General features: G+C 41.2%; 1 protein-coding gene and 1 long non-coding RNA gene across 2 annotated transcripts in view; one reads left to right on the top strand and one right to left on the bottom strand.

Moving 5' to 3' along the window:
• Positions 1 to 11,797, bottom strand: part of RAD23B (RAD23 homolog B, nucleotide excision repair protein) — a 47,424-nt gene extending 35,627 nt beyond the window's left edge. Inside the window, exon 1 of the mRNA XM_003995729.6 lies at positions 11,386 to 11,797. Within this exon, the coding sequence (XP_003995778.1) occupies positions 11,386 to 11,451 (66 nt within the window). The 5' untranslated portion in view covers positions 11,452 to 11,797. The remainder of the gene's footprint in view (positions 1 to 11,385) is intronic.
• Positions 11,798 to 11,993: 196 nt separating this feature from the next.
• The window catches only part of LOC111557522, a 44,255-nt gene continuing 42,361 nt past the window's right edge, over positions 11,994 to 13,887 (top strand). Inside the window, exon 1 of the long non-coding RNA XR_002737608.2 lies at positions 11,994 to 12,179. This is a non-coding gene — a long non-coding RNA (uncharacterized LOC111557522). The remainder of the gene's footprint in view (positions 12,180 to 13,887) is intronic.

Genomic DNA, 13,887 nt, shown 5'->3' with positions numbered 1-13,887 from the left:
TCTGATCAATTATCCTGTTTCATCCCATCCCCATGAGATGCTTGTCTCTTCTTCCACGTTCCTCACATCAAATCATTCATTCATCCAGTGGTTCCAACTTACCATCTAATTATTTCCCAGTGTGAACATTACTTTGCATCCCATGGTACTACCTTAGTTCAGGCCAACAACCATTAAAAATAGTCATTTTCATCCAACAAACTTAAGTTGTAAGTTTCAAATATAAAAATGTTTTATAAATTATATCCCCATGTCGTTTTGCATGTCAGTCTTTTTTTTTTTTTTTTTGGCATGTCAGTCTTCTTACATGGCACTTTCGCACAAGATTTCTAGGACTGTAGCTTGTTGATTGGGTTAGCAACTGAATATTTATTATAATCCAGTTTCCTCAATATTACAATATATTTTCCTTATTAGTGTTATAATTACATATACTGTAAAAAGACTTATGCAAGCTTTAATGGGTAGCCCTGAAGTACAGAGGCTGAATGAATAACAACAGCTCATGGATGCTATGTACTTAGCACATGCCAGGCAGTATATCAAGAGCTTCCCAATATTTAACTCAATTTAATCTGTGCCTCATCTCCTATTTGAATCCTGGCTAGTGCTACTGTGGAAGCTGATATTTGAGAACAACAACAAATGTTGATATTTGTGAGAGCTAATGCAGGCAAATTTGAGTTCCTTTGATCCAGCAGTTCTGCATCTGGAAATCAATGCTGAAGAGATGTTTACAAAAACACTTTAAAGATACATGAACAAGTTATGTGTTCTACACTACTGTTCCTAACACTGAAAACAACCCTAAACATTCATCAATGGTAAAATATATTACTGCAGATGCATTCATCTAAATACAATGCAATACAAGAACAATGCTATACGTGCAAGGTACTCACTGAATACATGCATATATGAATGAATGACGTATTTATAATTACCTATAAAGGGGAAAAGCTAGTTGCTAAGCAAGTGATTTTTAAGAACATAGTGAAATTATGTTTATATATTACACATAGGTAAAAAAAACCTGTCTAGCAGCAAATAGAGTCTATAGTGGTTATTTGGACCAGGGGCATAAAGGCTTCTACTTTTTTATATACTTTAGTAACTATAACAAGCCTAGATTATGTTAGTAATTTAAGGGAAACAACCACTGCTTACTAATATCACAGAAGAATATACTGCAATTTTGAGGAGTCTGCACTAAAAAAGAAAATTCTAGAGTGCCCAGCCAGCTCAGTTGGTAGAGCATGCAACTTATGATATTGATGTCTTGAGTTTGAACCCCACGCTGGGTGTAGAGATTACTTAAAAAAAAAAAAAAAAAAGTCTAAGGCGGTACTCTAATACCTACTTAAATTTCGAAAAATAAGAGCAACCAAAATTTGGCAATTAACATTAGCAAAAGGAAAGAGTCCCAAACCTAAATATGTTTACAAAAGGATTTCATAGATTGTGTGCATCTATGTGGGCAATGTTTTTGGTTTTCTTTTTCCTTTTGATTCCTTAAGTGGTATCCTTCCATTTGGGAAACTAGCATAGGCACCAAGGAGTATTTTCTGGATTCCTCTCCCCAAAATATATTTCTGCGAATTCTAAAGATAGATTTGATGATAAAAAAGTCAGTTGACTAGTGCAATAGGAAAAATCTTCCCACTGGACCCAAGGAATAAAAGAATGTAGCAAAAGTAAAGAGATTTTTTTTTTTATTACTGAGAGTACAGTATTAATAATGTATGAACATGGGAATGCAATTGGTGCAGCCACTCTAGAAAACAGTATGGAGACTCCTCAAAAAACTAAAACTAGAACTACCCTATGACCCAGCAATTGCACTACTAGGCATTTATCCAAGGGATATAGGTGTGCTGTTTCAAAGGGACACGCGCACCCCCATGTTTATAGCCGTACTATCAACAATAGCCAAAGTATGGAAACGGCTCACATGTCCATTGATGAATGAATGGATAAAGAAGATGTGGTGTATACACACACACACACACACACACACACACACACACACACACACACACACACACACAATGGAGTATTACCGGCAATGAAAAAGAATGAAACCTTGCTGTTTGCAACTACGTGGATGGAACTGGAGGGTATTATGCTAAGTGAAATTAGTCAGAGAAAGACAAAAATCCTATGACTTCACTCATATGAGGACTTTAAGAGACAAAACAGATGAACATAAGGGAAGGGAAACAAAAATAATATAAAAACAGGGAGGGGACAAAACAGAAGAGCCTCATAAATATGGAGAACAAACAGAGGGTTACTGGAGGGGTTGTGGGAGGGGGGATGGGCTAAATGGGTAAGGGCCACTAAGGAATCTACCCCTGAAATCATTGTTGCACTATATGCTAACTAATTTGGATGTAAATTTAAAAAAATAAAAAATAAAATAAAATAATGAACAGACAGTATATAAAGGCAATCAATTCTCAAATAGGGTTATGATCCAAAAGGCTATGATTTTAAATATAATTTGAAGTTCAGAACCTATTCTTCCCATACAAACTATGATATTTAAGCTACTCCAACTATTCATGCCAATTTAATTAATCTATTCTAAAATATATTCCTAACAATATGATTTCAACGAGATTAAAACCAACACACTCTGAAAACTGATTAAGTAGAAAAACAGAAACTCTCAAGATACCTGTAAACTTTTAAAGTTTCTATATAGGCAGAGAATGAATCTAATACACTACAAAAAAAGTCACCTACCTAATTTACCCAAAAGTGTGAAGGGGAGAGGAGGGAGTGACAAATAATTTTTATCTACCTGTTTGAAGTATTTAGGATCTGTTCATACGTATTAGTCATTTGTGGCCAGTCTACCTCCTCTCCTAGAAAAGGTTTATGTAATGTATAAAAGGTTTATAAAGTTCATTCAGTATAAAATTAGCTCTTGGAGAAACTACATAGGGAAACTTATAGGGAACAGATGGTGTGGTGTCCTTCAGCAGAATTCACTGTGCTACGGCAAGCTCAAATTTAGCACATTTCTTTCCAAAAGCAACAGAAATTTTATACATTACCTATCAAACCATCTCATAATTTCCAAACTAAAGAAAGCAGAACACTGCTCTTAAAAACTGTTCGAAACTGCCGATCACATCAAGCTGACCCAGTCCGAGGATACCACATTCACACAAACTTTTTGTAAAAAAAGACAGTAAAAACAGTGATCAAAATAATGGAAAACCGATGAAAGCACAATTTGTTGAAAAAAACTGCACGCATTTATTTCTAATTTCACAATTCGCTAAAGATTTTCAGATCCGTGATCTCTTTTGATTTTCACATCAACTCTACAAGGAAGGCAGGGAAGTTATTACTTCTATTTTACTAATGAGAAAAGAGATTTAAGTGCTCAAGGACACAGGATAACTACAAAGTGGGGGGGGGGGGGGGACTCTTCCCTAGACTAGCAGTGCTGTGATGTATTTGAAAGAGAGCAAAATGTAAAAACAAGTAAACAGACTCAAGAGTTACCATTAAGTTTTTGCTATAAAGAGCAGCAGGGAAACGAGGCAGTAGCTAAAGAGGGACGTGGAGACAAGGGAGAGTTTTATTAAAATTGGGAAAACAAACATTCTACAATGGAAAAATCAATGAGGCAGAAGAGAAAAGCTGAACTGGGAGTGGGCCCTTCACAGGCGAAGTAGAGCAACCAAAATGCTGTGGAAAAGTAGGACTAGCCTCAGCACCATCCACCATAGATAGCTGCCCACAACAAAAGGAGACTAGAAGAAGTAGGTAGTTCTGGTAGGATTCTGCAAAAGTTCTTCTGTTCCAATTGTTTCTATATTCTCAACAAAATCTTAAATCTGGGGTCATCAGCTGAAAATAAGGATAGTATATGAAATCTGCCTATGACAGCAGAAGAGTGAATGGACGGACTAGTGGAGAGTACTACCAGGCAGTAAAAGGGCCCAACGAAGGTTAACGTTCATGAATTTTAGGTGAGACAAATCAATGTGGCTATGTGTCTTCTAGCTACACAGGTGTAAGCACAACAGAACTGAATTTAATCACATCTGGGGTTTTCCGAGCACAAACAATGAAGTGAGAGTGGGACCACGTTGCCAGGCACAGCCACAGTTCTAAGCACTGTGTATGATCTCAAAATCATAAAACCTTCCAAACAACCATATGAGGTTAGTACTTCCAGTGGCAGTACCCTCATTTTAAGCTGAGGAAACAGGCACATAACTGGGTAACTTGCCCAAGGTCACAGAGCAAGTGGTACAGCCAGGATTGAAATTCAGGCAGTCTGGTTCCAGAGATATGCTATGCTGACCCTTGCAAGAAAGTGATTATAATCACTGACCCTATTTTAGCTGGGCAAGAGTGGAAGCAATAACACGAAGGGAAGGCCAGCAAAGAGAAGTATGGATCAAATGAATTATAGGTCTCATCAAGAACTAGAATCAGAGGAAAGGTAAAGTAGGAAACTAAAAACAGATTACTAGGGATGGAGGAAGTTTGTTACTGGTAATAAGATCTAATTACCAGTCATGGGACTGAATAATTGAGGGAGCAGAAGGAAAGATCACCAGATGAGACATTACGGATCACAAGACCAGGGTACAGGCAAGATACATATATACTGAAACTACCAGAGCCATTGACTGTGTGATGGCAGCAAGTTACTAATCACATTGGCCTTCATTTCTTCTTTTTAAATCATACACTGTTACATATTTTCCACAATTCTAGTGTGGGGTTTTAAAATATGTCTACCATATGCTGTGGAGCTCAGAACTATGATAACTTTCACACGTTTTTAACACAGAGATAAAAGCAGCTACATCAGGAAAAATGACAATGTCAAAATAACAATATATGTCCATAGCTACTATCTACACTTCCTCATCTCCCATTCATTTCTCAATCTACTCAAACATAAGTTTTGGCTCCAACACTGCATGGAGATTATTTGTCAGGGTCATTAATGAACTACAAGCTGCCAAAACCAAAGGGCATGTCTCTTTTGAATTCTCAAGCATCAGACACATTTGATCCTTTCCTCCTTCTTGAAACATTTTTTCTTGGATTCTTCCTACCTCAAAGATTGCTCCTTGACTGACTCTTCACTATCCAATCTCCACGTGAAATCTTCAATTCTAAACCGACTTCAACCCCAGGACCCATCCTATTACCTAGCAACCTTCTCACCATGGTTCTTCAATTCTAGAAGCATACTATTAATTACATATAGTGGATAATTTAGGGTTCATTTTTCAGAAGGAATAGGCATTGAAAAAGACTGCTAGATAATCTCATCCAGTCCCACGGATTGAAGTCAACCACATATGCTGCCTATTGTTAGGTGTCTATCTCTAACCAAAACTTTTCTCTGGGACAGAGGTTCATTACAAATCTCCTTGCCATCTCTACTTGAAAGTTTTTTTTTTTTTAATGTTTAAATGTTATTTGAGAAAGAGAGAGCAAGAGAGAGAATGCGCTCGCGCAACTGGAAGAGGGGCAGAGAGAGAGAGAGAGAGAGAGAGAGAGAGAGAGAGAGAGAGAGAATCCCAAGGAGGCTCCACACTCAGTGCAGAGCCCGTTGTGGGGTTCAATCCCAACAACTGTGAAAGATCACGACCTAAGCCAAGATCAAGAGTAGGATGTTTAACCGACTGAGCCACACAGGCACCCTTCTTCTTTAATGTTTAATAAGCATCTTAAACTTAAATCTTAAATTCCCACCGCAACCCCAAACCTGCTCCTCTCCCAGCCCTCCACATGTGAGAAAAGAACACAAGTATTCACATAATTTATACAACCTAAATCTAAGTTTAATCCTCAATTTTCCCCATTCCAACCCATCAAAAATTCTTTCATATCTACTCTCCCAAACATATCTCAAATCCATTCACTTTTCATATCTTAAACAGGTCAAAACCCTGTTTAAGACTACTGTACAAGCCTAACTGATCTCCGTGCTTTCACTCTTGCTCATCCTACTATCCATTTTCCATACAGCAAAGTAACCTTTAAAATCATAAAAGAAATAATTTTTCTCCTCTGCCTACAATCCCCTAAAGGCTTCTTCCTATTTTACCTTGAAAACCCCTGCCTTAGGACAAAGTCCTACAGGCTCTGGCCCCTTGCCTAACTCAGATCTATTACCTCCCTTCCCCTCACCTACCAGATCAGCATACAGGCCTTTTTTGATTCCCAAAACACACTCTTAAAAGGTCTTTCCCCACAGAAAACTCTCTTCTCCATGGGAGTAATTATTATTCAGATCTCAGTTTAAATGTCACTGTATTCAAAAAGGCCTTCTGTGACTAGTCAATTTAAAAGTAGCCACCCAGTCATGTACTATCATATTACCTCATCCTATTTCAATTCTCTATATAGCTCTTAGCATTATCTGGTTATTAAAATTTGTTTTTAAATGGATTTGTTCCATTATAAAATATGTACTGTAACAGTAGGACAAGATATTTAAAGTGCTCAACAAATATTAGATAAATCAACACACAAACATTGGGGGATCACTAACTTGATAGTTCACTAGAAGAATGTATTCAGCTCATTCAAAAGATGTTTACTAAATGCCTACTATGTGCTTGGTATAGGAAGAGCAAAATTCTGGCAGAAACCATACCAGATTTCCCAGGTACTTCCAGTACTGTGATTTACCAATATGCCAACAAATCTTAATTTCATCTCTGTGATACAGTATTTTAATACATTTATTCTTCTTGTTTTAATAATCTAGGAAACGTCTATAATAAAGTACTATCTCCAGCACAACCATATTAACAGGTAATAAACTGCAATAGGAACAAGTTGCTAATAAATGATGTCTAACAAATACCATATACTATACAAGTACAAAACAGCATTTTACAGCATAATCACCAACATTATACAAATAAACCACAAAGCAAGGTAATTCTTTGTAGATTACTGTACAATACGCTAAGTGTGCAGTCTACACTAATTAAAACTGTTTTATCTTTACAATTTTCTTGTCCAAAACTTCCAATGTATATACACAGCTTTGATGTGTTAATATCGCATTTTAGCTTCTTCATTTAAAGTTTCATGTCAGACTTATTATTTTTTTTTCCAGTTATTCAAAGCACACAAACAGTGACAGGGTTAGCATATTGAAGGATTAAATCTGTATATCACATATTCTTTCTTGTCATCATTTTCAGATACAATAAGATCTGCAACGTATTACAATCATTTCAAGTTTTGTTCTAATCTACCTGTTCCGGGTTGGGTTGAAGTAATAGCAAAAGGGTTTTTCAAGTTAAAGCAATGGGTTGAAGTAATAGCGAAACAGAAAAAACTAAGTGACTTTGGATCTGAGCTTTAAAAAAAAACTGTATTCCATTTTCCTCTAAATGTCCATCACATGACCAAATTTCAAAAGAAGTTGTTTTCTAACGTTTATTTATTTTTGACAGAGCCCAAATGGGGAAGGGGCAGAGAGAGAGGGAGACAGAGGATCTGAAGCAGGCTCCGCACTGACAGCAGAGAGTCTGACATGGGGCTGGAACCCACAAACCGTGAGCTCATGACCTGAGCCAAATTCGGACACTTAACCAACTGAGCCACCCAGGCGCCCCACCAACTTTCAAAATTATAAAGAATTTTATACAAGTAGCAGTCTATTAGACATCTCAGAATGCTAATTTCTATTTTTTTTTTTACAGTAAATCATCTCTTTAAAACAAAACTTCACATAATTAAGAATATTCTCTTTTAGCAATGGTCTTCTCATCCAACCTACTCATTTTGTTTCTATCTTGTCTGAATATTTTATAAGGGATGCATTACTATCATGATAATAAAAAGATTGTTTTGCACTGGTTAACACTAAAGGCAGTGCATGGTAACGGTCAAACAAATGGTACAAAATGGCTGATTAAGTGTCAAGAAAATTTTGGCGGTTAAAAAAGATGGAGAGGAGGAACGCCTGGGTGGCTAAGTCGGTTAAGCATCCGACTTCCGCTCAGGTCATGATCCCGCAGTTTGTGACTTCAAGCCCAGGTTTGGGCTCTGTGCTGACAGCTCAGAGCCTGGAACCTGCTTCAGATTCTGTGTCTCCCCCTCTCTCTGCCCCTCCCCTGCTCACACTCTGTGTCTGTCTCTCAATAATAAACAAATGTTAAAAAAAAAATTTGTGATTAAAATAAAAAGAGGGAGAGGAGTTTCAGCATTCAAAAACTAAAGCAAACACAAACAATTTAAAAACAAATCCTGTTCCTTTTTCCACTTTGTACATCTCCTACTCTATAGCTATTGAGCCACTACGTCAGCAAGGCTCCCAGAAGACCCAGACCGACCCTGTCCCAACGTGCCTGTATTCCTCCAATGCTGCCACTCAAAGACCACTAAACATATAGATGTTCAACAAATGAATCACTCTCATGATTCCTATATCCCAGTCCTTTTTTTTCCTTTATTTTTGTTCTTGCACATCTCAAACTCTTAAGACTTTCTATATTGGCCACTTGAAGTTACTTAATTTTCTTAATTCCTTCTAGATAAACATCAAACAACGGCAAACCTTTGAATAGCCAAAACACAAGTCTCAGAGAGCAAAAACTGTTCATTTTATGTGGATCTCCTTACAGGTCTCACTAAAATCCTGTTTTCTCTGCTTTATTAAAAAATCTATTTCTAATATCCCCGGTTACCTAGTTTTCACCACAAATTAGAAACAGGACACTTAGAGTCTCCCTATATTAATAGAACATTCATCCTTTCTTTCCTTACAGTAATTCTACTCAAATACTGTATCAAAAATAGATATCAGGGGCATCTGGGTGGTTAGGCAGCCGACTTCGGCTCAGGTGATCTCAAGGTTTGTTCAAGCCCGTATCAGGCTCTGTGCTGACAGCTCAGAGCCTAGAGCCTGGAGCCTGCTTTGGATTCTGTGTCTCCCTCTCTCTGCTCTTCCCCTGGTTGTACTCTCTTTCTCAAAAATAAACATTTAAAAAAATTAAAAATATATAGATATTAAAAAAAATCACTATAAACATTTCTGAAATTTAAATCCACTAAAATGAAATCCTACAAGGGGTTCCTGGCTGGCTCAATTGGTGGAGCACAGGACTCTTGATCTTGGGGTTGTAAGTTCAAGCTTCACACTGGGTGTAAAGATTACCTAAAAATGAAATCTTAAAAAAAAGAAAAGAAAGAAATCCTACAAATCATGTTAATGTAAATGCTCCACATCAACGATTAAATGTTTTCATTTCTTGCTCCAAACAATGCTAGTTTTTATATTTATATAAATAGTAACACAATTATATTTAGAAAAATAGCAACAAAAAGCTGAAAAAGCCAATCTCCATGACAATGAACTTTCTAAAAATATGCTTTTAGAAGCGTATATTTATAATTCGTGTAACATAAGACATTCCCTTGTAAATAAACTGGTAAACAGCAAATATAGTTAAGAATATATACAAAAACAATATTGGCTCTAAAATAATTAATGCACAAAATGCCTACAAATCTTACAGAACAGCCAGTAGAGCTATAGAAAGTCAGGGCATAACTTCAATTAATCCACAGATATTTACAAAAACCTCCTTGAGGCTTCAATAATTCTGGAACTAATTCAGAACATTACAAACTGGTAAAGTTCCTGTGGCACCAGTATTACTGCAAAGAACCAAATTCAAATAGACATTTTATAAAAAGTTTTGTCTGAAAGCGTTAAACAGACAGCTGCACTTTAACTTTCATCCTTTAACTTACTAGTACACACTAAGCCATAAAGAAACATTCAAGAAAAATCTGACTTTTATTAGTAATATCAATCCACAGGGTGTTGTCAGTTACTCAGGATACTGAAAAGTTACTCATCTATAATTGCTATCTCCTGTACTTTAAGAATTTATCACAAAGCATACTTCTACATATTATTGAAATAAAATTATTTTGTGCCACAATTCCACAAAGATTGGAAACTATGTTTCTTAAATAATTGAAGATGCAGAAAACTTCACGTTAAGTAAGACAGGTAAAACTTAACACTATATCCTCACCCAAAGACAGCCATTGCTAATGATCGATTTCATTTACTAACCACCAATTAAATACCATTATATCCTCACATCTCCGAAAGGCAGGTACATAGCAAATAAGTTAGAGGCACAAATGGCACTGGTCTATTTAACACCAAGAACCCTGATCTCCACCAAAAATAGAATCAACTATTTTTTTAAATATAGATTGTTAAAAAGTAGCTGGTTTAAACTTAACATGTCAATCTTAATGGTGTAAAGGAACCACAATTCAAAAACAAAAGCAATAGATTTACACCGGTGGCGTTTTTAGATTCTTGGCATAAAGTTGTACTGACATCTTGCAGTCACAAATACAGACGATGGCACGAGAATTTACCACGTGGACTTTCGAAGTGTTCGTGGGTTTGACGACAGAAGAGATTCAAAGTTTTTATTTTCTTTTTTTCTTCCCTGAAATTGTTATTTGGGGGTCGGGGAAAGGGTGCAGGGTTTCCAATACCTACATTAGAAGACTTCTACCACAGAGGAGTCCTTAACCTGGAGTGGAGTGTGAGCCTGGATTTGAAGGGCTCTAACGCAAAAAATCTTCACCACCACACAGGCCTGGAAGTGCGAATTACGTATGGGTGCGGGCTTGGTGGCGGGAGAACTGCGGCTAAACGATTCACGATAGTATATGCAAATAAAAGGATTACCAGTTCTGGAGAAGAGGCAAATAATTCATTTTCACCACTCACCTTTCGCTCTGCGGCTGACGGAACCTGATAGCTTTTTTTAAAAGGCTCATTATCTTCAGTTACCACCTCCTAGACCTTAGCGCCTAACCAGGTCCGAGCAGGGGTAGTGGCGACGCCTACAACTCCCTCCCGCACCTAAGCACCCAGAGAGCCCGGCTCCATCACCGAGGAGGCCTTGACCTCCCCTCCCCCTCTGGCCCCACTACCGAGAGCTCCCGGGCCCAGGCCTCCTGTGCCCGGCGGCCGTGTGCTCCACGCCATCTGCCACCAGGGCCTCGGCGTTCGGCCACTGCTTCCCCTTACTCCTGCCACAAAGCCTGCGGCCAACTCCGAAGGCTCGCGTGGGCCGCACGCCGCCGCGGCCCTGAGTCCTCAGGCCTTAACCAGCTCCCGGAGCTCGAGCCCCACGCTCGCTGCGCGCTCCCGGGTGTGCTGAGGGCTCTCTTCGATCGGGCGCTCTGCCGGGCCCTGCTCGGAGCTGAAGCCCAGGCCCAGCACACAGAACCGCCGCACCGCCCCCCGCTCAGGCCCGGCGGCCCCCTAGCGCTCCCCGAGGCCCGCGCGCGGCCGCCCCCGCCCTGCCCGGGCCCCGCGCTCCCCACCGCTCGCACCGTCTCGTCGGGGTCTATGTCGATCTTGAAGGTCTGCTGCTGGAGGGTCTTCAGGGTGACCAGCATGGTGCCGCCGCGCAGCTCCGCTGCCGGGCCTGCTCCGGGTGCTGGCCGCTGGGCGGGGTCTGTGGCCTGGCGGGGCCCCGGGGTCGCCCGCGCTCCTAGCGCACTCGGGAGGAAGGCGGTGGGGGTGGGGGCTTGTCACATTCGCCCTGCGGAGCGGCCTCTCCCCCAGCCCTGGGCCCGGGCCGCGCCGCTGCCTCCGCGACTGCGGCCTTCCCCGAGAGTTTGGGCCGCCGTGCTTCCTCACGCGCCCGGCGCCAGCCACTGAGTCCAAGAGGCACGAGGGGTCTGCGAGACAAGCAGAGAATCCGCTAGCTCACCACAAGCTGGTGGCCGCCATCAACGTGACTCGCCTAGACGCGCCCCCTCCCCCACCCGAAAAAATCTGGGGGATGGGGCCGGGCTGGCTAAGCACGCAGGCGTAGGGTGCGGCGAGGCTCTGCGCAGGCGCAGCCAAGAACTCCGCCCCGGAATTGGGGTTGGACGGATTGCGGCTCTGGAATGTCGGCGGCCTGGATCGAGCGTGCGCAGGCGCAGTCAGTGGGCGTCTCGAGGGCTGTCGGGGCTTCCTTGTGGCGTCTGCACCCGGGGCGTTCTCCCGCCGGTCGCTGCTCCGCCTACGTCCAGGCTCCTCCCGGCTGCCTGAGTTGCGCAATCCGTAGCCGGGGAAGCGCTACGTGGAGACCGCGCTAAGTGGAAGCCGAGCTCTGGAGCTGGGGAACAGGAGGGCGGTAGGTTGAGGCGGGGTTTGAGTGAAAGGATCGTGTTAACCACGGTACTGGGCCGGCGCTTACTGGGCGCTTGCCGTGTGGATGAGCCACTGTGGTGACGACTCTGATCCTTTACTCCTGAGAGCGCAGACCCCTGTGCCACACTGCCTGGGTGGACCTTGGGGGTAAATAGAAGGACCGATGTAGGAGGTCAAGTTCTTTCACTCCTCTGGGCGGAACTGTCCAGTGGCTGCTGTCACCCAGAAGTCAGACTGCTTGCAACTGGATACATAGCCCTTGCTTTTCACCACGTCTCCCTCCTCTCCCTTGCGCTCGGGTGGTTGGTGGGTACTAGGCACGTGCTCCTGCCTGAGAGCCTGCCTTTGCACTTGTGCCCGCTCCTGAGTCCTCTTTACCCAGATGCTTGAGTGGCGGCTCACTGTCTCGCCTCCTTCAAACCTTTGCTCAAAAGTCACCTTCCCAGTGAGGTCTACCCTAATACTCGGCTGAAAACCGTAACTACACTAGCTTTATTATCCTGTTATCTCTATAGCATTTATCATCTTATAATTACTAGATAATATACATATTTATTAAGTTTATCATCGTTCTTTTCCTCAAACCCCAGACTGAAACTGCACAAAAGCGAGGATTTTGTTGTGTTAACCGATGTGTGAAGAAACGTGCCTGACAGCAGGCACACGATAAATATTGGAATGGGTAAATGTGCTTCCAGTCCCTCATCAGTAAGGCACAGATAATAATAACTCAACTCCATTGATTTTGGAGGGGGGTGTTGAATAACGTATGTAAAAACTTAGTACAAGGAGCATAGTAAGCATCACCTTAGTAGTTAGCTATTTGTAGTATGCTCATTTACAGATAAGAAAAGTGGAGTGCAGAGATGCTGAGTAATGTGCCTGGAGTCACCCACCTAGTAAGTGACAGATGCAGCATTTGAACCCAAGCAGAATAACTCCAGAGAACTTGCTCCAGGTGTCCGGCTGCTCTCAGTAAGGTACACATTTGACATAAAGTGGTTCAAGTATAAAGGAAAATAACAGTTATACCACTAACCATGTGGCCAGTTGCAAATTACATCTCTGTGCCATGATTCTGACTGATATAATGTCCCTGCTTGGTTTTTCTTGGATCTTAGCGCTCAGATATAATTCTTCCATGGAACTTTCTTTCCCTGACCAACTTCCTTCTCCACTGACCTGGCATTTCCCCTTTCACAGCACGTATCTCCTTGTATTGTAATTCAATATCTAATCCTCTGCCGTCTGTATTCCTGTATATCCACTGTTGGTCACCAGGTGATCTTATCTTGTCCTTTGTTTTGAAATACCTCCAGCTTGGACCTGTCCCCTTTGGTGTAGACAGAGTTAGCCAATTGCCTAAACAGTATCTTCACTTAGAGTATAACAACCTTCTGAAGACTATCACAACCAAACAGAACCATTGATTTTTGTCTGGACCTCTCTTTCCCCTGAAACCTGCTTTTCTCCCAGTCTTCCCCCATTTTAGTTCACGATACCAGTATCTACCCAGGTGCTCAGGTCAAAAATCTAGTCATCATCCCTGGTAAATCTCTCCTTTGTTCCTGTCTTCCCATCTACCATATCTAATCCATTATCGAGTCCTGTCAACTTTATTCTCCAAATTGTATCCCAAAGTCAGCCATTTTTACCATTTCTAATTGTACAGCCTTAGGCTAATCCGTCAT

Source organism: Felis catus, chromosome D4 (genome assembly GCF_018350175.1).
Source record: "Felis catus isolate Fca126 chromosome D4, F.catus_Fca126_mat1.0, whole genome shotgun sequence".
In the NCBI taxonomy this organism is placed as follows: domain Eukaryota; kingdom Metazoa; phylum Chordata; class Mammalia; order Carnivora; family Felidae; genus Felis; species Felis catus.
The sequence above is the reverse complement of the archived record's forward strand: the minus strand, read 5'-3'. Positions and strand labels throughout refer to the sequence as shown.